The following is a 22,177-nucleotide window of genomic DNA, read 5'->3' as shown; positions in this document are numbered from 1 at the left end:
GTACAAGTTATTCCTCCTGTTTTAGATACGTATAGTTGTACATTATTTTTAAGTTTAGAAGCTTCCCTGCAAGGCCATGATTTGGGGTGATTTGGTCCCCGTGGCACCTCCTTTTTTAAGAATCCCACATTGTGAACAGGCAGTGCTGCTTTACCACCTTTGCTTTCAGTTTTCTTCATATTGGTTTCTGTGTGGGTTGGGATGACTTTCCCACTGTGGTTCTGTTTTCCTGTATTTGTTTTCACATTTTATACTATTTTGAGTTTCCTCCCTTTTCTGTGCAGCCAGATACCAACATTCCAGTTGTTTCCAAGTGACCTTGCTTTTGTGCATGCTGAAACAAGCTGTAAAGGTCGAATTTCCCCAAATTCTTTCAGTCCCTTGTTTCCCTTTCTGTCCCCAAAAGCCAGTTCAACGATGTTAGACAATGTCTGACAATTCACCAGCTCCAGTTTAATCTGTGGCGAAGTTCTGCAGGCTGAGTTTTGCAGCAGAGCCCTGTTAAGCGTCACTGAAAGCTCCCGAGCCTTTACCCAGTAACCAGCCATACAGACCTTTACTTCCTAATCTCAGACAGTCAGTTTAGGAACAAATCTACCCAATTTGCAATCAAAGCCAGGTATTTTGCCTGGGTTACAGCAAGGGAGGAGAGCATGCACCTGGATAACTGTTGAGGGAACAGTGCATTAGGAAGCAAAAGATGAATCCGCCCCCTGAGGAAAAAAAAAGGCATCTCCATGGGTCTGCTCAGCAGTGTGATGACACGTGTATTTATCTGGCATCCACTTCTGCTTATATGTAGTGACATTTGGTTATTATCCATTTCCTCAACTTTCAGTGGAGTTAGGGGTGTAAAATGTTCGTTTACCTGCTATCTCAGTGTCTCCTATTTAGGCACATTAATAAAATACATAGCAAGAAACAGCTGAAAACTGTAACCTTCTGCAACCTGAGCACTCCGTTGGCCATGTCCCAGCTAGCTGACAACGTTGGCCTGGGGAAAATATTCTTAACGTTGCAATCCTGCACAGCAGTACAAGTATTTCCCATGGAGAATATCGAAAGCGGGTGATTTTGCTTTGTGTCACGACTCGATTTGAACGCATAACGCAGCGAGAAGCGAAGTGTGTATTATCTGGTGCCTGATCATTTTAAGTTCAGGCGTTTAAAATAGCCGCATTTGTAAAATCGGCTTCTCGTCCGCCCCTGTGTAAGCGCAATTCGCGATGTCCCGAGCCGGGCGGGCTGCGGAACCCGCGGTGTTTTCCGTGCCCGGAGGCGGCGCGACGGGCACCGGGAGCTCGGCTGAGCGCCGGGGGGCCGCCCGGGGCAGGGCGGAGCCGGCACCGCTGGTTTCCTCGCTGAGGAAATGAAACCGAAAGCGGCGGCGTCGGGGGAGGCGTAGAGGCGGCCATGGCGGGGCAGGGACCGGGCGCCTTCCCGCTGCTGGTGCGCGGAGACTGGGGCGCCGCCGAGCCGCCCCCCGCCCTGAGGAAGAAGCTGCTCTGCTACTTCCAGAGCCAGAAGCGCTCGGGCGGCGGCGAGTGCGACCTGCGGGCTGGGACCGCGACCGGGGACCTTCTGGTCTGTTTCGCCCGCCCCGAGGGTGAGCGGCCGGGGCGGAGGAGGGGGCGCTACTGACTGGTGCCCGTGTTTTGGGGAGGGGGGGGGGGGGTGGGGGGTGGCCGCCGCCCTCCCCTCACCGGTGCCTGTTGTGTGCAGTGAGGCAGCGGGTGCTCGACCGGCGGGTCCATGAGCTCGAGTGGGGCCAAAGAGGGCGGCTGGCGCTGCTCGTCACCGAGCTGCCCGCGGACGGACAAGCCGCTCAGGTGAGGTGGGGGCCGGGTGGGGAGGGCGGGGTGGGCGAGCGGGGCCGCCGGTAACAGCTCTGCTCTCGTTCCGCTTCCAGGAGCCGGGACGGGCCGGCGGGGCCGAGGTGCCAGGTATGGTCTGCGTGGGGTGCCGTGCCGGCTGTGAACGCGCCGCTCAGCCCGGGGCGGCCGGACGGGAGCAGTGGAGGGGCTGGTGGAATCGGTGACTTCGCTCGTCCGGGGCTTGTGCAGCCTGGCCTTGAGCTGTGCTTCCTTCTTCCCTCCCTCCAGCACTCCCCTTCATTTTTAAAACCGTAAAATTAGTTTCACTCGTAAAGCGCAGCCCTTAAGTAAACTCCAAGGTGTGCATAAAAGCTGAATGAACTACCTATACAGTTTTTGTTGTGGTTCCAGCTGACGTTGCGTGTGCTCTCCCTGTGGGCAGGAGTTTGCTAATTGTACATCCCATATTTATGTCTACATGCAAGTTACTCACTTGTGCGAATAAGGGTGGGGCACAGGTGAAGACTGAGGGCACAAACTAGAAAAGCAGCCTGGCAGACATTATGACTATCTTCTAATTCAGCCGTGTTCCTTGTTGTTTTAAAGCAGCAGATAGAGATGTTGTGCAGAATCAGAACATTTCTACAGAGATGCCTGGCTTCCAGAGGCGCTTCCCTCCAGAGAAGGGATGTCCCTGACAGATCTCTGGTTCGACAGCAGTATTTTGTGCTGCCGTGTATGGGAGGACCCGCTCGCAGTGCTTCACACATGACTATGTGCTAGTTTGCTTTTTAACGTTGTGCCTGAGGCTTCTTGAGCTTATAGAGTGTTTCTGTAACCACATTCAACATATGGTTTAAAAGAAGGAACATATGGAAGTCTGTGATTATGGCCATGTCAAATGAAACTAAATTCAAGCTGTGTTAGCTCCTGAGTCTACAAGAGTGTGACCTTTTTCTTCTTGAAGTACCCAGTAACTGATAAAATGTTGTAATTTGTCTCTAGTTAATGATCCCCAGGTGTCTCTTACCTGCCAGAATACGGAGACTTGTGTGTGCAGTCAGCAGAAGGCAGGTAAATGAGCCACTGATCAAACAAAGACCAGCACGTTCTTGCTTCATTTGTTTTCATTAACTTTATGCTGCAATAGTGCCCTGGTCATCGGGGTGGCTTGTGGTATTTGTCTAAGGTTGCGTAGAAATCATGTTCTCAGGCTGAACTAAGTATATACAAGTATGTATTTTTTTCTTTGTATGGGTCCCTTTAGGAAACTCCCCATTTCACTGGCTACCTCAGGTCAGTTCCTTAGGGAGAGTATGTGGTGGACGCTGAACTTTGTGCTGGGTAAGGCTGTCCCTACGCAGACCTCCCAGCTGCCACCAGCCCCGCCGGGGTGACCTGTGGTACAACAGCAGGAACTGTGTAGCCCAGCTGCACCTGAGCCCTGTGGCAGCCAGCATAAGAATAAGAATAAGTCTGGTGGGGGGACCATCGAGTCCTACATCAAAAAGGCCCACAGTGTCACCACTTAAGGACCAAAATCAGTGGCTGGAACTATAAATAGAGACAGTGCATAGACAGATGAGTGATGATGTTTCCCCTTAGCATGGATTTGTGAAGAAGCATTCATAGCCATTACTTCTGCTGACCTTGCCTGATAATGAATGGAAGCCTTTCCTCCTCAACTATTGATAAGACAACTCACACTAGTGATATGATCAGCTTCTTTGGGATTTAAAGGCTGTTGTGGAAAAAAAAAACAAACGAAAAAAAAAAACAACCAACAAAACCCAAAGCCAGCAAAAAAACAACAAACCCGAATTACTGTTTATTTGCCTATTCTTTTCCCCGCTCTTATCTGTGATCTGATCAAAAAGCGCTGCAAAAGCTTGCAAGATAATAAGCGTGTTTGGTTTGTTTTTTTCTTAACTTTTGCCCAAGGCATTAGGATGTGGTCTTTCATTTCAGAATCACGTGAGAAACTGGAGGCAGAAAGAGCAACACCTAGGAAATCTGTCATAGTAGTAACCACTGCCTCTGGGGAGGAGATAGAAGATGAGATTGTGGAGATGTACTTTGAAAATAAGAAGAAGTCTGGTGGGGGGACCATCAAGTCCTACATCAAAAAGGATCAGGAAATGATCATCACCTTTCAGGATGAGGAAGGTAGGATTGTATCTTTTGGGTGTTACATTACTAAAGCTCCCTTTTACAAATAAGCCTTTGCTGGTGCTGCTCCAACAAAAATTGTATAATATTCCTGAAGAGTGACAGGTTATAGAAGGAGAAAACGTGCCTGTGTGTCCAGTGCAGGTGTTGGTTTCTGACAGTGTTTTATAATAACGCACAGGGAAAGAAGTGGTTCTCTAGACCTGTCCCAAATGCTTGATAAAGGCTCACAGAAAAAAATGCAGGAGAAGTAATGTCAGGAGTACTGCAGAATAAGTACACTTTAATTCTAGTTCAGGAGACTGGATAAAGCGTAGTACAGTATTACCTGCAGATCATGGGTAAATATTATTTTCTTGTATTTTCTTTTGTATTCATTTCAATTGCCAGGATTTTGGAGACTGGGAGGAAAAGATGTAGTATATATTATGTATTTGTAAGACAGGTGAATGCTCATCTCTGTGGAGAAAATTGTTTTAAAATAGCCTCAATTTGCTTGTAGTTTTTCTCTGTTTTCCTCTACACCAAAGTGCTGTTGGCTCTCTGTATGAAGGATGTATCCAAAAAGTGGAAACTGTTTACGCAGGAAAAATAGTTAAATATTTGTTAAATACACAAGATAAGCAGGATAGAAAACCTTGTTTCTATTTGCTATTTATTATATGTTACTAATCTGGAGAAGAGTTTCTTGCATAAATTACTTTTTGAAGTGCTATTTTTTTTTCCTCCTTTGTGCAGACTGGGAACATGTAGATCATAGAGCAGCTTTTATCCTGACCCTAACTTTTGATGTAGCTTTGCCTTTCTGTTTCTTCAGTGATACAAGAAATATGGCTGGGCAGGGTTTGAGGTAGAGCATAATTGACCATGTTAGTTTGCTGTGGCAGGAGGGGAAGGTAGGATTACATCTTTGTTTGTTTTCCTGTGGAACTAGATGCCCAAGAAGTTTTGCAGAGGAAGCATCACTCCGTGAAGAAAATTGATCTGTTTGTGAAGCCCTGGCAAGCGGAGGCTCTCGAGGAGCCGTGCCAAGTGAAGGACTCTGAAGAATCCCCGCTTTCCAATTCAGTTGCGCTTGAAAACGTGCGGGAGACAGTAAAAGATTGCATGTTAATTATGCTGGTGGAGAACATCAGTGGCTTGTCTGAGGAGGATGGTGACTTCAGTGTGGAAATGATACCCGAAATACGTGCTGCTGTAGTTACTTTTACTGGAGATACTGGTAAGGAGGAGTCAGAGTTATGAATCTCTTTTTATTAGCTACTTCTGCGTGTGATGGAGTATAAACAGGAAATGATTATTTTCTGTCATAGGTTTAATCTGATATTGTGTCATTTCAAATGAGGATTTACTGTACTAAAGTTAATGACGTACACTGGCCTTTATACCTTACAGATAAAATGTAAGTCGTAAGAGACAGTTCGCAGAATGGATAGGGCTAAAACTAAATTATAACTTTATACAAGGAGCAAAAGGGTGTAGTTGGGCTAAGAACAGATAGATGATAAAGGCTCTCCCTGCCAAAAGGTGCTACGTGTGTAGTAATTTTGTATGGATTTGATGGAAAATTGAACGAATGTGTGGAACACAGCTTTTTAAAGTTATTAAATAGACCACATCAGGCTTGGGAAATCTACTGTAATAGATCGGAGGCTGGGAGAGGATGAGGGAAGCAGCATCTTCTCACAGCTGTTCTCTGGATACCTGCTGTGGCTGTTGCTGGAGACGGGATGCTGGGCTGGATGGACCCTGGGATGCTGAGGCAAGTCCCGCTGTCCTTCTGCGGAGTGGCAGCTCTCAGTTATGTGGAGCGTGGAATTAACACCATATGCTTTGCCTGATGCTGTGGTACCAACTACTCGTCAAGCTACTGCGTGTCCGCTGTGATTTTTTTTTTTGTTAGCATGTTTGACACCATACCCTTCTGCCTTATTAGTGATAGATGACAAAGGCATCTTCCAGGTAGAGACATGTCTCACTTCTCACCAGTGAGAGGTTGGGGGCAGTTCCTGTTGACTTATGGTTGATATTATTAAAAACATTCCATCCCAGGACATGGGCAACAGTAAGTGGTATGATAAGACCAGATTTGGAAGCAGTGTAAGCCAGTGCATAGCTGATGTGGAGATAACGGCCCCCTGTTACCAGGAGAACCGAATTAAATTGACAGCAGTGAACTGGTTCCAGGATTCTTCGAGTGCTGCTGAGCCCGAGTCCTTTTAGGGACAAGGTGGTTTTACATGTGTTTGATTCTGGGTGAGGAGATCAGACGGGAAAGAGAGAAATCTGTCTTCTCTGTGGAAAAATTGTAAATCTCGTTAGAAAGCCAAATGTGGTGAAAACATGCTAAATGCCACTTGGAATCAACTTCGTGGGTATAGTTGTAATCCTGGTAATACATAAGAATGAAGTTGCTCAAAATCTTGAAGTTGTGAAGGGATTAGTCCGTGATATAACTAAACTGAATAAGTTTTTAGTCTCTGAAAAAGTGTGGGGTTTTCTGCTTTAGAAGTCAGAAATTATTTGCCTCTGGTATCATGGTCCAGTCCCAAATTTCTGGTGTAGCCTTTAGGAAATAAGTAGATCTCTTCAAAACTTAAATGTGTGTTTACCTGACACATGTAAAAGTGACTTGACTATCTTTTACTCTGATGATTAGTCGGGGGGAATAGCCAAAAATAGAATGTGTTTATCATAAAACTGAAAGAATCCAAGTTTGATCTGTTGACTAGTTGTGTATAAAGCCATAGCCCAAAAATGAACCTGATCTTATTTTCTTTTGGGTTAAAAGGACACAGTGCTACTCAGTAGGAAAACTAGTGACAAATTCTGGCTATGGTAGTTGTAGCCAACAACGATGATCAACCGTGTGGCATGTACTGGATGATGGATACCAAATATGTGGAAAGAAGTAGCTGTGGGTACCTCTGAGCTGAAAGATGCTTTGTAATTCAGTGCTTTCGTCACAACAGCAACAATCTGCAAACATATAGTAGAAAAGTGAGCTACTAGTTTGACCTTGTGTGGTGTTTTTTGTTTTGTTTTCTCTTTCTAGCTATAGGGGAATTTGCTAAAAAGTTTAATCAAAACCACAGAGCAAAGCAACAAAATATTACCGCAAGGTGCCTTGAGCTAACAAGAAGTGTTAGGGCTGAAAACGTACCACCTAACACACCCAGTGACTATATAACTGTGTACTTTGAAAACAAGAAGAATGGAGGTGCGCAAGTGGTGGATGTTCAGCAGCTGCCCGATGAAGATGCAGCCATCATTACATTCAGTGACCATGAAGGTAAGGCAGAAATATGAAGCCTTTATTTCTCTGAGATCTTTTCACTTAAAGATCAAAATGTGGATTTTCTGGAGAAATGACAGCTTTGCCTCCCTAAACCAGTAGATCTGGTGCTTTGTCAGCAGGTCTTTGCTAACTGGAGTGCAAGCTTAACTTTTGGACCAGCTGAGCGTGAGGCACAGAATTTTTTCCTTTTTATGCAATTTTTTTTACCCAGGCCTTGTTCATTACACAGTTCAGGTCACAGCATGAGCTCAAGAGAGAAGAAAAGTTGAAGAAAATAGATGCTCTTGTTAGGGAGAATGGAGGAGCTGTGATTTGAAACTGCTGAGTAACAGCCCAGACAACTACTGGGTTGGACACTTCAAGTACAGCACATAACACAAGAAGGGACAGAGACAGTGCTGTGTGTGTCTCCTTCTGGGGGTGGTCAGTGTTTGTTCTTAACTGCCTCTCTCTTAGTTTTTGGCATTTAAAACCAGTAATTCTTCAATAATTTGGACTTATTTCTATCTGGGAAGGGGATAAAATTAATGTAAAACTACTCTTAGACGTAACAAACATTATTGTATAGAAAACAAAGTTAAAACAATAAAACAACGACCAGAACATACTTGGTTTTAAGGGCTAGCATTAATTAGGTCTTTTGCTTGTTTGTTTGTTTTAGATGTAACCAATATATTGGCCAAGCAGCATTCGCTCAACAAAACGCCCATCTCTGTCTATCCTTACTATGTCTCACTGGGAACAGCTCTGTATGGAAAGGAAGGACCAAAAATAAAGCAGCCAGATCCAATTACAGTGCCTCTGGATTGGTATATCTGGTGTTACTTGCAGAAAAATAATAGGCTAATTGAGGCAATAAGTTGTGAAATGGCAAAATGCAATTGTGAACTAACGTGGCCTGACCCTCGCTGTGCAGAACCAAAAGTTACTTTGCATCCTTCAGCTGCTTTGCCTGAGCAGAAGAGATTGTTATCTCGATTGTTCAAGACATGGAATGAAGATGTTTCCGCAGCATTTTCACACAGCGTATCGAAGTACGAAGCAATTAAATGTCAAGTAAGCACAGAGGTGTGGGAAGCCATTAGAAGCAGCTTTACCCACAGTGACGTTCTGATAATTCCATGTGTTTCCAAGGATTTCCTTGTTCTGGTGGGTGAAAAAGATGTTGTGAAGAAAGTCGAACAAGAACTGAAGTTTCTGGTAGAAAAGGCCACCATAGAAATTGAAAGAGAAAAGCAAAGAACTGAAGAATTGGTGGTAATGGGTCCAGGGGAATATGCAATTCTGCAGAGTACTAGTCTTGAAAAATTTCACACAGAGTTCCCAGTCCTGCAGATATCTTATGATCCTTTGCAGAACATCATTAACCTCTGTGGAGTGCGTGAGGAAGTTTATAAAGTAAAAGGGGAAATACTAGATAATATACGCAAAATGGCAAAGAAAACGGTTAATATTCACCCTTACATTTTCCAGTTTTTAGAGCATATTGATAATGAAACCCTGTCACAGAGCCTGTTTATGTCAAAACAAATTAATGCCTTTTATGAGCTTGATGCAGAGGCCATCTTCTTGAAAGGGAGTGCTCCTGAAGATCTCCAAAAAGCAGAAGAAGAAATAAAGAAGGAGCTGGATCACAAAAGCATTAGTCTGGAGGATGAGTCAGTCCTCCAGAAAGAGGAATGGATGATGCTTACCAAGCAAAACTGCTCTGATGAATCTGTAAGAGTCACGCAGACAGGGAGTCAGGTCATCATTGCTGGTTTTTCTCAAGCAGTAGAAAAAGTCTTCACGGAACTTTCAAACTTTATAGATGAAAACACAAAAGTACAAAAGGTTATAGGAGGAAAGCCTGTGGCGGTCATCATGTTTTTTGAGAAAGCAAAGGCTGATGTTTGGGGTGATTTACAGAATAAATGTGTGAAAGTTGACTTTATCACCCAGAAGAAAAACAGAGTTATATCCTTGAGTGGGCCAAGAAGAGAAGTACTGAAGGGAGTCACCTTAGTTGAGCAAATTCTGTCCGGCCTGCATTACAAGCGTGTGGTAATTAAAGAGCCGGGAGCCAAGTCGTATTTCAAAGAGCGAGAACGGTTTTTTGCTGCCAGTGTGAAAGAAGAATTTAAGTGTCTGGTGAGGCTGGAAGAAGAAGAAGAAGAACAGCAAGAACACAGTAATGTAGACAAGCCCTGTAGGCAGGTGACCATGGGTGGAGTTGTAATAGCGGTTTATAAAGCTGACATGTGCACTCATCCTGTTGATGTTGTGGTGAACGCATCTAACGAAGACCTCAAACACATCGGTGGCCTTGCTGAGTCTCTGCTGAAAGCGGCCGGCCCGGAGCTGCAGCAGGAGTGTGACGAGCTGGTGAGGAGGAACGGCAGTTTGCAGCCCGGGTGCGCCGTGATCACGGGCGCTGGGAAACTGCCCTGCAAGAACGTCATTCACGCCGTTGGGCCCAGATGGAGGAAGGAGGAAGCAGAAAAGTGCATGTTCTTGTTAAGAAAGACAGTGAAGAAAAGCCTACAGCTAGCTGACACATTTAATCATCGTTCCATAGCTCTGCCTGCTATAAGTGGAGGGATTTTTGGCTTCCCGCTGGATCTGTGTACGCATTCCATTGTATCCTCCATCAAGGAGACCCTGGAAGAATCCATGGGGGACAGCAGCTTGAAGGAGGTTCATCTTGTGGATATTACACAGAACAACATTCAGGCTTTCAGCAAGGCACTGGAAAACGTGTTTTCAGATGATTCATATTCCTACTGGCCACTGGGTCAGACCAGTACAGTTTGTCAGCATAAGAAGAGGAAAACTTCTCAGAGCAGTAAGAGCTTCCCATTGCTAACAACAGAGGAAGGCCTTGACATCGTGCTGAAACAAGGAAGCATCGAAGATGCTACAGTAAGTATTTATCTGCTTTTAAAATATCAAGTGTGGTGGTGGGGATGGGGGGAGGGTAGGTGTTTGTTCATTTTTGGTTTTTAAACACAAAAAACAACCAACCTCAAACTATTATCTGTAATTACCAATGTAACGTATTTGATATGTTACTAAAACTGGCTGTCACTGCTGATCATAACAATTGCTATGAGGTGGCTGTTGCACCTGATAGGTACAGATGGCTGCACCGCACCACGTCTTGGTGTCTGGTGACGCGGAGGCACGCAGGTCCCCGTGGTACACAGTGCGTTTACCGTTTAGCAGAAGCAACTGGGAACAGCAGGAATGGTTCTGGGCTCAAAATCCCCCTGATCCTACCTTGTTGGGCAGGAACCACATGCAAGCAGTGTTGACCTTCCCAGAAATCTTGATTACAAGAGAGTGGTACTAGCACAAAAGCAAAAGATGCTTGGTGCTGGTTAACCCGAGTACCCCACCATAGCAGAGTGGCTGGGCTGCCTCCAGATCCCCTGTATGGAATTGTTGACAGCTGGTTTACTGGGGTCACCGATACTGGAAGCAACTCCTTTCAGAGCCCTTTCCACAGCAGCTGGCAAATCCCTTCAGGAGGGGATGCCTCCCACAGCTCAGGTGTGCGGCTCCTCCCGTTGGCCAGGGCAGAATATACGTTAAAATGTGTATAGAAGTCCTTCTTTAGGAGCTGGACTTAGTGTTTGACACAATGTTCGTGGCTCTTTGTATTTCTCTTGCTTCTGAATTATGCCTTTCTTTCTACATAGCTTTCCACCAGTCGTGTTTGTTCTCACCTCCTTCGTTTTCTCTAGATCAGTCATGTATGGCAACGTCCTGCTTACCTCAGTGCGCATAGATTTTTGGTCTGTGCACTTCTCTTGGAGAACAAACTTCATAAACATTTTTCAAATGGAGGTAGCATGAATACACCAGGGATGCAGAATTTTAACTTTCTACTATTGGCTTGAAATGAATTTCACTGTTAATTCAGCTTTTGTGTTGCTATGAGCAGGCTCACGGTGTTAGAACTGAGCATAACTTTTCAGATTTATTCTAAAACTTTGTTCATTCTCAGACTGCTGTCCCAAATCTCTACTTTGTAAATAAGCAGACAGGCTGCATTTGATTAATCAGTGTGAAATTTAAACTTGATGCTTACATGAGTTTTTGCCTGCATGTGTTTCAGACAGACATCGTCGTCATCAGTGTTACCAAAGATCTCCAGCTTGACAAAGGGCCACTCTCTAAAGCTCTGCTGAGCAAGGCAGGGCCAATGCTTCAGATGGGCTTAAAAGAAGAAAGCCTGGGAAAAACAGCTGAGGAAGGTTCTGTGTTTAAAACAAAAGGTTACAATCTTGGTTGCAGTGTTGTGCTTCATGCTGTTGTACCTGCGTGGTCCCAGAAACAGGCATCTCTAAAGGTATAAAGGGTTTTATTTGGCTGAATTCCAATTTGGCTGGGCTTTATAGTGGGTTTAATGCCACTTTTCTTTCAAAATGGGCAACAGTGTCATAAGTTTGACCTGTTCTTTTTAAACTGTGTGTCTGATCCCTCACTGACTAATATGTTCCTTGTGATGTATGCAATTATTGTATTTTAATACCAAGAAACAGCTAGAAGGGAAAGTGCTACATTTCACATACTGGAAAAAAAAAATTACCTTCAGTTATTGGAAAAATAATTGTGCTTTACAGGTCTTGGGCAATATCATCACCAAATGCCTGGAGATTGCTGAGGAACTATCTTTAAAGTCAGTTACTTTCCCAGCGATTGGGACAGGGAATTTAGGATTCCCGAGGGTTGCTGTTGCTAAATTATTGTTTGACAAAGTGTTTGAATTCAGCAGTAAAAATGGAGTAAATTCTCTTGAGGAAGTTCACTTTCTGTTGCACCCAAAAGACACAGCTAATATTCAGGTGAGTTACCATGTTCTTCTGTCTCTATTACAAGCTGTCTTAATTTGGTCGATCTCCTGATACTTGGCTGTCTGATCATGTCCAAAGACATGTGGTTCTTGTTCTTATTCTGAAGAAGTTTGCTGACAGTCTTGCTTGTCTGTACTGAAAGTTGTCCTTTTGGTTCTGCCCCTCATGGTCACCTGCCTGTCTTGTACAGCCCTTTCTGTTCCCTGGTAATTAATACAAACAACAGTGTAGTTACTATTTATCTCATGATCTCACATAATCCTTCAGTCCATAAAACTTGCCTATGGATAAAATTGCTGCAATTCCTGCATAGACGTCTTCATTCTTGGAAAAAGGACTACTTCAGTGGAATGCTGATGCCTTTTTAGGAATTAAAATTATGCTAGTATTGCTGTGCTGGTAAACTTCTCCAATAGAAAGTGTATCAATATTCTGCATCCCCCTCTCTTCGGTGTCATGTTAGCGCAAATTCTCTATATCCATGCTCAAGTTATTCATTTCACACATTAATCTCTCAAAAGAGAGCAGTCATGCTGTGAATTAAGTCCAAATAAGCGTTTCTGCATTTGTTGACTTCTGCTGTATTGCGCAGTAGCCAATACATTTTGAAACGTGAAACTTGAAGGCTCCTGAGCTCAAGACTGAGCTATTGTGGATAGATGAGGGTGGCATTAGCTGCAAGACTTGAGCTGGACCGCACACTGGCCCATCAGTGTAAGGATGACATTTGTTACTGTATCCCTTGGAATGGTACCTTGGCTTTTCACTTAATTATTTATCAATCTTGCCTGTTGTTCACACTAAATAACCTTGCAGTCCGACAACAACCATGTATCAGAACTTGCCATCAGCGTTAAAGCAGATGATATGAAGTAATTCATGGGTTTTTTTACTTGACTTTTCAAACCTTTATTTCTACTGCATAATCTAAAGATTTCTATAGGGGTTAATTGTGATTGCCTTCTCTAGGAATTTTCTTATGAACTTGAGAACAGATGTGGAAATGCTGTTGATGTGAAAGTGCAGAAGGCTACTCCCAGTAAGGCTAACCAAGGCACAGGTAAGCTCGTTCCACAGCAGCTGTGTGCCTAGAAGATTTCTTTTAAGTTATTTTAAATATTCCAGGGAATGCATTTATTATGGATGTTTAGATGTTTGTTTGGTGAGAACGTCATTCCCGAAGCCCACGTAACTGTCGAAGGGGCTGCTGTAAAGGCAGCATATGGTATTTTTAGGCTGTCTGTAATGTCTGAAACAGTAGTGAAGATGCTAAGAAAAAAACTGTACCTGTGACTACTTACCTGGATAGTGCCCCTACAGAACAGGACAGCAGAAGCTATCATGTGCCAAGGGCACAGTGGGGCTTTTTCTTTTATTGCTGCAGTACTTGATTAGATCATGAACAGGTTGGTACCTTCCTGTGTCCTGGGAAGACAAGTGAGTTCCTGGTTATGTGTCTTAATGTGTCCTCTTTGGAATAGTCTTAAATCTTTTACATGTTTAGGTGAACAGCAAAACCAAACTGAAATATGTTTGGTGTTATCCAGCCTAATAAAAATGCAGAGTGTAGAAAATGAGTTACATGTTGAAAACTTAATCAAGTTTTTTTACAAATAAAGCTTAGGTACAAAGTTCCTGTCACACAGTAGAGAACCTGCCTGAAAACTCTGCAAGACAGAGGCGCCAAGGGAGTGAGACTTGGAAAGTCTGCAGCTCTCTTACCTTGGAATTTTGCAAAGGCTTGTATAGTGTAATAAAATGTGGCAAAGTAGTGTCTGTATACCAGGTGTGCAGCAAAACAAGGGGTTTTTTCTGCCGTCTCAGCACGAATAGCAATGATGGGAATAGGTGATGGTTAATCAGAGACTGCTGTGAGAAGGAATGATTTTTCAGTTGATGTGGCAGGCACTGGCAGAGTCTGGAGCCAAACTGGGGTCTCTGTAGGTGTTGCACCCATGAATAAGTCCCTTATCTTTCACTTCATTCCTCCCTTCTGTTAAGCGTCTGTTATTTCTTTCCTGCAGCTTCATCTGGTGCTTCTTCAACCCCAACACAGGATGGACACGAAATGAAGATTGGCTCTGTTGTGTTCCAAGTGGTGGAAGGCGATATTACCAAGGAAGACGGAGATGTCATTGTAAACATAACAAACCAAACCTTTAGCCTCAAATCAGGTATTTTATTTGGTATTATGTGTGAAAACAGTATGTGTGGTTGGAAAGGCTGGGTGAGAAGAGTAGGAAGCGTTTCTTTCAATGTTTCGAATGCTTTTGTTTCACAGTGTAGTTTTTGTTTCTTAGGGTACAAAGGTTCAATTAGGCAGTGTTTGAAACTTTCATTTTCTTATTAATCTCTGCTACAGGATGGCATTTTTAAGACTTGCAGAAAGGGAAACTAATAGTTTTAATTTTTTTTTATAGAACATCTCTCAGACTAAAGGAGAAGAGAAACCTCAGTGAGGTCTTGAACTCAGTGAAAGTTGTTAGGTACTTTAGACACCACTTTGAATTGAAAAGCGTAAGCCTAAAATTTAGGCAACAGTGCTTTTCAATTATAACCTTCACTGTTATCAGGATTGAGATATCTTAGATATTATGTGATATACAGTTCTGCCTCAGATGAGGCTTTAACAGCATTAATAGTAACAGTGGATTCTTATGTCTCTTCTTATTTAAGGTGTCTCTAGAGCAATTCTGAACGCTGCTGGAAAAGCAGTTGAAGATGAATGTGCTCAACTAGGTATGGTATGATATTTCTGACATCCTTTCTGAAAGTGTCTGTGCATGGCAAGGCATCTGTTGCAATACTTTCTCAGTGCCTATTGTACATCCATCTGTATTATGAGTTGTGTTACATCATCTTGTTTTTAATCGGTGAATGTGATATTTGTAAAACATCTAATGAGGGAAGGAAAAGGAAAATCTTCAACAAGAGAGGGCTTGTAAGCATATGTAAAAAACTAAATCTATTCATTATTGCATACTCTTATTCCGATAAAGCTTTCCATGGTAAAAGCTGATCACGTCTCCCTCAAACAGAAACATAAACAAGGGATGATGTTGGCAGAAACATTAATAGAGAAGCCAAACCTCACTGGAAGCAACTGTCTACCTGCAGTTCCTTATGTCATTCCCAAGTGAGACAAAGATACATTTGCTCTTCCTTAACTAACAACCCACTGCCACATCCACTGTGTGAACAAGAGGGAAAAACAGTGACGTTGGTTTCCTGCCTCAGAAGAGGCTTTTTTTTGTAGACCAGATTCAGCTAGTGAACAGCAAATACAATGAAAGGGAAGAAGGGACAGACAAGCGTGGGATTTAAAACCCCACAAAATGGGGGAAGCACAGTGTGGAGGTCAGCTTGAAAGACCAACCAAAGGAAAATAATTATGGGGAAGTGATTAGAGGTAAACCTCTGGGCAGGCCAAGAGAGTAATTCAGAATAGATGCCCTGAGGGGAGACAGCATGCTTGTGCGTGCATGAAAACAGGGTGTAGCACTAGTCTGCATGAAGTTCTTCAAGTTTGCAGAGCAAATTGACAACTAAAGGGCCACAAAATTTATTTGCTAAATGAGGCAAATATTTTACAAACACAAGTAGAATCCTTGTGTCTTGAAAGTCGAAATAGAGAGTGGGGCTTGCACAGTTTGTGGACGGAGTCTTGAAGCTTATCCTGAGACATATTTGTTACCATTTCTTATCTCCTAATGAGAATTAGTATGCATCTGTATTGTGGATAATTGTTGATTGATTACGTTCTCCTACTTGATGTTTCAGCCTTGCAATCCAAGAAGCTCTATATCACCACCCAAGCTGGAAACCTACCATGCAAATATATAATTCATTTTGTTGCCCAAGAGGATATCAAGTCACAAGTCTCCCAAGTGCTTCAGGAGTGTGAATTACAGCAGTACAGCTCTGTCGCCTTCCCAGCAATTGGAACAGGTCTGCGTCTTCCTTTTGAAATGGGTTCAGTGCATGCGGTTCTGCTGATCTCGGGGTTCAAGTGATGAGTTTCATTTATCTGGAGGGGTTATTCTTTGGTGAAAATATATTCAGAAACTGCAGACTTAAACTGTTGTTAGAAGCTTATGAAGACCTAGAAAGCTTCACTCCTTGCATCAGCTAGTGTGTGAAGAGTATGAGTGCTCTAGAGCTGACACTTCCTTGCTAACTGGGGTTCGAAGGTACATCTGTGCTTCCTGAAGAACCATAAATGTTTGTCATGGCAGCCTGATATGTGTGAGGAGCTCATGGGAGAATACCCAGGGAGCTACTTTTCCATTGCTGAAGTCAGTAGACAATGCAGCTCTGGCTAGCAGCCACACAGGTAGGATTGATACAGATGGAAGGTGAAGGTGTTGAAAAGGCCAGATTGTCCCTTTTTCTTGTTATTTTTAGTTAGACCAGTAGAAGTCCCTGGAGTTAGAGAACCTGGAATTGGGCCCCATGCATGCAGGGACCTCTTGCGTGAATACAACTTGACTTGCTTTTTGAGCAGAGTTGGTCACTGGGCCACTGAGCGTGAGGCCTGTGGCCTGTAAGGTAACCAGGTGTATCATCCACATCATAACCTGATCAGTCACCACGTCAACAAAAGTAAACTTCCATTTTTTTTTTTTTTTTCCTTGGTGGAAAGCTGGTCTCAAACCTCCTGATAAATAAAAACCTTCCTTAACTCCCAGCCTGAAGTTATCTCTGACTTGTTTGTGATCCAAGTGATAGTGGGTATGTTCATAACTGTTCTTCTAAAGGTGTTTTAACCATTTGTAACAATTATTAACCCTTTTTAAAGGCAAAATGTGTATGACTTGTTTCAGGCGAGGCAGGCCGTGATCCAGCAGCAGTAGCTGATGACATGGTAGATGCCGTAACAGACTTTGCAAGAAGTAACTCTTCTCCATCTGTGAAAACTATTAAAGTTGTCATCTTTCAGCCACATCTGCTGAGTGTGTTCCATGCAAGCATGCAGAAAAGAGAAAGGCCTGTTAGAGCAGCAGCCAGCATGATCCTTTCCAAGTTAACGTGTAAGTAGATGTCACTTAAATACAGGTTATAGATCAATCTGTTTAGCACCAGCTGATAACTGCTAATGATAATGATGACATTTGTGTATTTCAATGTAGCATTCTGGAGCCCTGAGAAACGTTCCCCAAAGGAAAAACCCAAAGCAGTTTTGGAAAATAAAATCGACGTGGCTGTTGTGCAGATTTGTGGCGAAAACAAGAAGAAAGTGGAAGAAGCTGAAAACTGGTTGAAAACTGCAATTTTAAAGGAACAGTTTAACACGGAAATCCAAGATGAGTCTATCTTTCATTTCGGCGAAGCAGAGAATGAGGAACTGCGTTCCCTACAAAAGAAATTAAAAATATGTCTTTGTTTGGATAGTAACTCCATTCGAATTTCAGGTGTTGAGAAAGATGTCTGGAATGCTTATTCAACTGTTCAAAAAATGATCCACAGGGTAAAAGCTGCTAAACAGGACGAGATCAGGGCAGAACTTCTACAAAACTTAATTGAGTGGAAATATTTGAAAAAGGATTCCTATGTGCCCTTCGACAGTCTCACAAATATGCAGCTGGAAAATGCTTCCATAGCAAAGCAGAAAGATGTTGTAGTCACCATTAATAAGAAAAAATACACAGTGAATGTAAAAGCTAGATATGCTGTGGATGACCAAGGAAAACGTATACCTGTTACACGTATTGATAAATCTGAAGGTAAGTAAAGGCACCTCGACAGACAGGTGTTTCCATGTTAAAAACAGGTTGAATCCAGCTTGGCAAGAAATTGTAAGAATATGCAAAATATTATTAGGAACTTTGTGCGGGTCCATTTATGGAGAGTGTATAAAGGAACTGAATTGGGAAATAAAAATGAAAAAATCTGGCTGTTTTAAATTTTTGGAGATGTAGGTAATGTGTTCAGAGGTAAAAGATGTTGCAAAGGTTCCCTCTTCAGCTGTGAAGAACAGATTTTTTCTAGGAATGATCAATTCAGACACATCAGTTGCCAGTGCAGTGGCAAAACTACAGCACCTGAATCCTCAGGTAAAAGGCCCACAGAACACTCTTGGCTGACAAAGACCAGTAGGCACTAGGGATAAGACAGATGTATGGACTTTTAGAAGGGTCCGTAGCATGGCATATTCATGTTAAGCAGAGGATCTGGGTAAATATGATTTATTTTTCTTCTGCAGATCAAGAATCAACAGTGCTCCCTGCAACATGGGACGATATGCAAAACCAGCGACTCAAAATAGTGAAAATAAAACCAGAAACAAGAGAGTATAGAGATGTGCAGGAAAAGTTTCTGAAGACCTGTCAGTCCTTCAGAATTGAAAAGGTGAAAACATGTCAGCATTCCTGAGCATAAATACTTTGATAACAAGTATTACTAATAACTAATCACTAATAACAATGGAAAAATAAATGCCACTGGGATTTCTGAAGTTGGGCAAGTTTTTATGGCTGTCACTAATTTTAATTTGCATCGGTTTAATTTGCGTGTAACATATTTGGAGCAAGTCTTAAGCAGTCGCTTCTTCAGCACCAATGAGATTGTTCTTCCTTGGAATCACTTTTGCCACAGCAGAGCACAGCATTTGCTCACTTAAGCCGTGTGTGCTTTGCAGGTAGGCAGGTCAACTATGCCCCAGAAACCTGCGATAACTGCCCCATATTGTTTCCCATGGAGTCTTTGTCATGTTTGGGGCTGGATTCTGCTGTCTGTCATGCCAAAGTTTGGAGTGATTTGGCTAATTTGTTTCATAATCTAGTAAATGTGCATTGGAGTTAGGGGGGGAATTTTGGAAGTAGATTGAATTGTTGATAACACTAATGTTTTTCATGACAGCAATCTAAAGAAAATGAATGTCTTACTTTCAAACTTTGCAGATTGAAAGGATACAGAACCCATTCTTTTGGAAGGCCTACCAAATAAAAAAGCGTGAAATGGATAACAAAAATGGCAACAGAAATAATGAGAGGCTTCTGTTTCATGGGACAAATAAGGAGTCATTAGACTTGATTAATAACCATGGATTTAACCGGAGCTATGCTGGAACGCATGGTAATGTGAATTTCAAAACAACTCTTGTTTTCCTGATTAGGGCTAGGACTGATTTGCCTTGCCATCTCTATAGTCCTGCCTTGTATGCAAAAATATTTGTTTCATTAAATCTCTCTATTGCAAATAAAAAGCAAAATTGTCAAGAGATTGACAGGCTCTGAAGATGGCAGATGAGTGATTGCTGCTACTGAAACATTCACTAATATTTGTTTCTCTGACTACAGCTGCAAACTTTGGAAATGGAACGTACTTTGCTGTTGATGCCAACTATTCTGCCAACGACACCTACTCTAGACCGGATGTGGATGGGAAGAAGCACATGTACTTGGCTCGAGTCCTGGTGGGAGAATATGGTCTGGGGACAAAAGGGTCAATTATTCCAGAAGCAAAAAATGCCAGTGACCCTACAGATCGGTTCGATAGTTCAACTGATAACTTGAACCAGCCATCCATGTTTATTATATTCAATGACATTCAAGCTTACCCAGAATACCTTATCACTTTCATGAGATAAGCTTTTTGATTGCAGCCGAGGTTGCATGTCTTTTAGTCTGGCTGTAGGACAGAGACACTTATACCAAAATGCACAATTAATTTCTTAAAGTTTGTTTACACTCTGGTAATTTTTGATAGCACTGCTTGTTTACACTTAAAGTAGCTGAGCATATTTAACTCCTGAGCTAAATATTCTACTGAAAACCTGTGTTTGATTACATATCAAGCTTTTATAGAGTGTTTAGTCTTTCCCTGCAGCCTTATGATTATCCTAGTTGCACTATCAAGTGGGAAACACTGGTGCGAGGTTGGAAGGAATCTTCCTTCAGCCACCAACGGGTCAGTGCTGCATTTCTGATGGCTTCTTCCACTCTGACAGTCTCCATTGTGTGGTTTTCAATAAATGAACTACCTGTAGTTAATGGCTTGTGTTTATCTAAACCTCTGCAAACGTTTAGTGTTGGTTTTCAGCCAAGGAACTTGACATCTCAGATAGGGGTTTGTTTGTTAATACAATAGCTCGTCATGAAGAGCTCTGAAGGTACTGGATTTGACTTATTTGATTGGATGATTAAGAGAAAATATTCCAATACTTGCTTTACATAATTAGCTAAGTTGCTATTACTTTGAAGTTTTACTGGGGGTTAGTGCGGCCATGTGAGCAATAATCATTGCAGGGTAAACGTTGCTGGGGTGCATGTTTTCTAGGACAGGTGGTATCAAATATTATGAAGCTGCACATCAGGCTCTTCATTCACACCTCACCCCCTCACTCCCTCTGCAAGTGGCTGGAACCACTTGCTTTGGGCTTTGTTGCTTTGGATTACATCTGTTTTCTAACTGCTGAAAAATGCTGACCGATAAATTCCTAGAGCTTGAAATCAAGAGATGGGGGTGGGGGGCCAAAAGTCTCCAAGTTTTGCTTTCAAAATGAATAAACTTAATTGATCTCTGTAACAAATGCATCAGCGTGACAGGAGTCAGAGGTGATGTCTTGGGGTGCTTCCCTGCAATTCTACTGGTCTGAACTTTCTCCCCCGGAGGACAGTAGCACATCTGTTCTCAGCTTCTCCATTGCCACAAGAAGCTGTGGAGAACACCATGGTGTTTTTTCACCAGTGCTTGCCTTACAGGTGCTTTGGGTATCAGGCACAGAGCAGAAACCTGTACCACTGAGGTCTGTGCGGGTAATGCTGCTTCTCCAAGTGAGTTTATTAGAATCATAGAACAGTTTGCATTGGAAGGGACCTTCAAAGCTCATCTAGTCCAACCCCCTGCGATGACCAGGGACATCTTCACCCAGATCAGGTTGCTCAGAGCCCCATCCAGCCTGGCCCTGAATGTCTCCAGGAATGGGGCATCAACCACCTCTCTGGACAACCTGGGCCAGTGTTTCACCACCCTCAGTGTAAAAAATTCCTTCCTCATGTCTGGCCTGAATCTCCTCTCCATTAGTTTAAAATAATTACCCCTTGCCCCGTCACAACAGGCTCTGCTAAAAAGTCTGTCCCCATCCTTCTTGTAGGTCCCTTTTAAATACTGAAAGGCTGCAATAATTTAAAGGGGAGGAAGCCAAAGAGTACGGGGGGGACCTTGTTCCTCCTGCAGCGTGACGGTTTCCAGCTCCCAGCACAGAGACATTATTCAGAGGGTGTTCTCAGAAATCCTGCCGGGGACAGGAGCGCAAGGGTGCGGGTGTGAAGCCGTGCCCGGCCGCCCGGGGCAGGTGTGTGGTGACAGCCGGGAGCGGCACGGACCGGGTCCCGCAGCAGCGCCCGTCTCGGCACCGCTCCTCGCTCCCCCACGGCGGGCAGGGCCCCACCGGCTGCCGCCTCCAGCCCGCCCCGCCGGGAAACAAAAGTGAAAGCCAACGAGGAGACGAGCCGGGCGGCCATGACGGGGCAGGGACCGGGCGCCTTCCCGCTGCTGGTGCGCGGAGACTGGGGCGCTGCCGAGCCGCCCCCCGCCCTGAGGAAGAAGCTGCTCTGCTACTTCCAGAGCCAGAAGCGCTCGGGCGGCGGCGAGTGCGACCTGCGGGCTGGGACCGCGACCGGGGACCTTCTGGTCTGTTTCGCCCACCCCGAGGGTGAGCGGCCGGGGCGGGGAGGGGGCCCGGGAGGGTGAGGGGTCCGGCGGGTGCGGGTGGGCGCTGCGGCCGCGGGCTGCCCGTCTAACCCCGGGCGGAGTGGCCGGCAAGGGGGTTTGTGTGTCGGTTCCTATAGAAGTGAGTGTGCTGTGAGTTACACCTTTAACTTTCTGCAAGTTAAAATACACATACTGACATAATTATTATAGTCAATGTGATGTATGCTATCTAGTATGTAACATACACATCTATAGTATGCAATGTCATGTGCGTTCTGCAATATGCAGTATAGAATTTATAATATGTATTTGCTTCTATATGCTTAAATATGATGTTTAGTACTAGCCTGTAGGTTGCATTTTGAATAACACTAGCCTATAAGTTAATAAATCTGTGCTACCAG

The 22,177-nt window shown here is 43.6% G+C and overlaps 1 protein-coding gene across 1 annotated transcript in view; it reads left to right on the top strand.

The window, feature by feature from the left end:
* Positions 1-1,398: 1,398 nt before the first annotated feature.
* PARP14 (poly(ADP-ribose) polymerase family member 14) overlaps positions 1,399-22,177 on the top strand; it is a 42,464-nt gene continuing 21,685 nt past the window's right edge. The window contains exons 1-19 of the mRNA XM_080346971.1: positions 1,399-1,606; positions 1,723-1,829; positions 1,910-1,943; positions 3,783-3,980; positions 4,918-5,205; positions 7,039-7,275; positions 7,943-10,182; positions 11,381-11,614; positions 11,889-12,110; positions 13,089-13,179; positions 14,144-14,293; positions 14,796-14,858; positions 15,900-16,067; positions 16,943-17,149; positions 17,249-17,842; positions 18,322-18,467; positions 19,019-19,193; positions 19,418-19,697; positions 21,458-21,774. Coding sequence (XP_080203097.1) covers positions 1,414-1,606; positions 1,723-1,829; positions 1,910-1,943; positions 3,783-3,980; positions 4,918-5,205; positions 7,039-7,275; positions 7,943-10,182; positions 11,381-11,614; positions 11,889-12,110; positions 13,089-13,179; positions 14,144-14,293; positions 14,796-14,858; positions 15,900-16,067; positions 16,943-17,149; positions 17,249-17,842; positions 18,322-18,467; positions 19,019-19,193; positions 19,418-19,697; positions 21,458-21,774 — 5,944 coding nt within the window. The 5' untranslated portion in view covers positions 1,399-1,413. The remainder of the gene's footprint in view (positions 1,607-1,722; positions 1,830-1,909; positions 1,944-3,782; positions 3,981-4,917; positions 5,206-7,038; positions 7,276-7,942; positions 10,183-11,380; positions 11,615-11,888; positions 12,111-13,088; positions 13,180-14,143; positions 14,294-14,795; positions 14,859-15,899; positions 16,068-16,942; positions 17,150-17,248; positions 17,843-18,321; positions 18,468-19,018; positions 19,194-19,417; positions 19,698-21,457; positions 21,775-22,177) is intronic.

Source organism: Nesoenas mayeri, assembly GCF_963082525.1.
Source record: "Nesoenas mayeri genome assembly, chromosome: 6".
In the NCBI taxonomy this organism is placed as follows: domain Eukaryota; kingdom Metazoa; phylum Chordata; class Aves; order Columbiformes; family Columbidae; genus Nesoenas; species Nesoenas mayeri.
The sequence above is the reverse complement of the archived record's forward strand: the minus strand, read 5'-3'. Positions and strand labels throughout refer to the sequence as shown.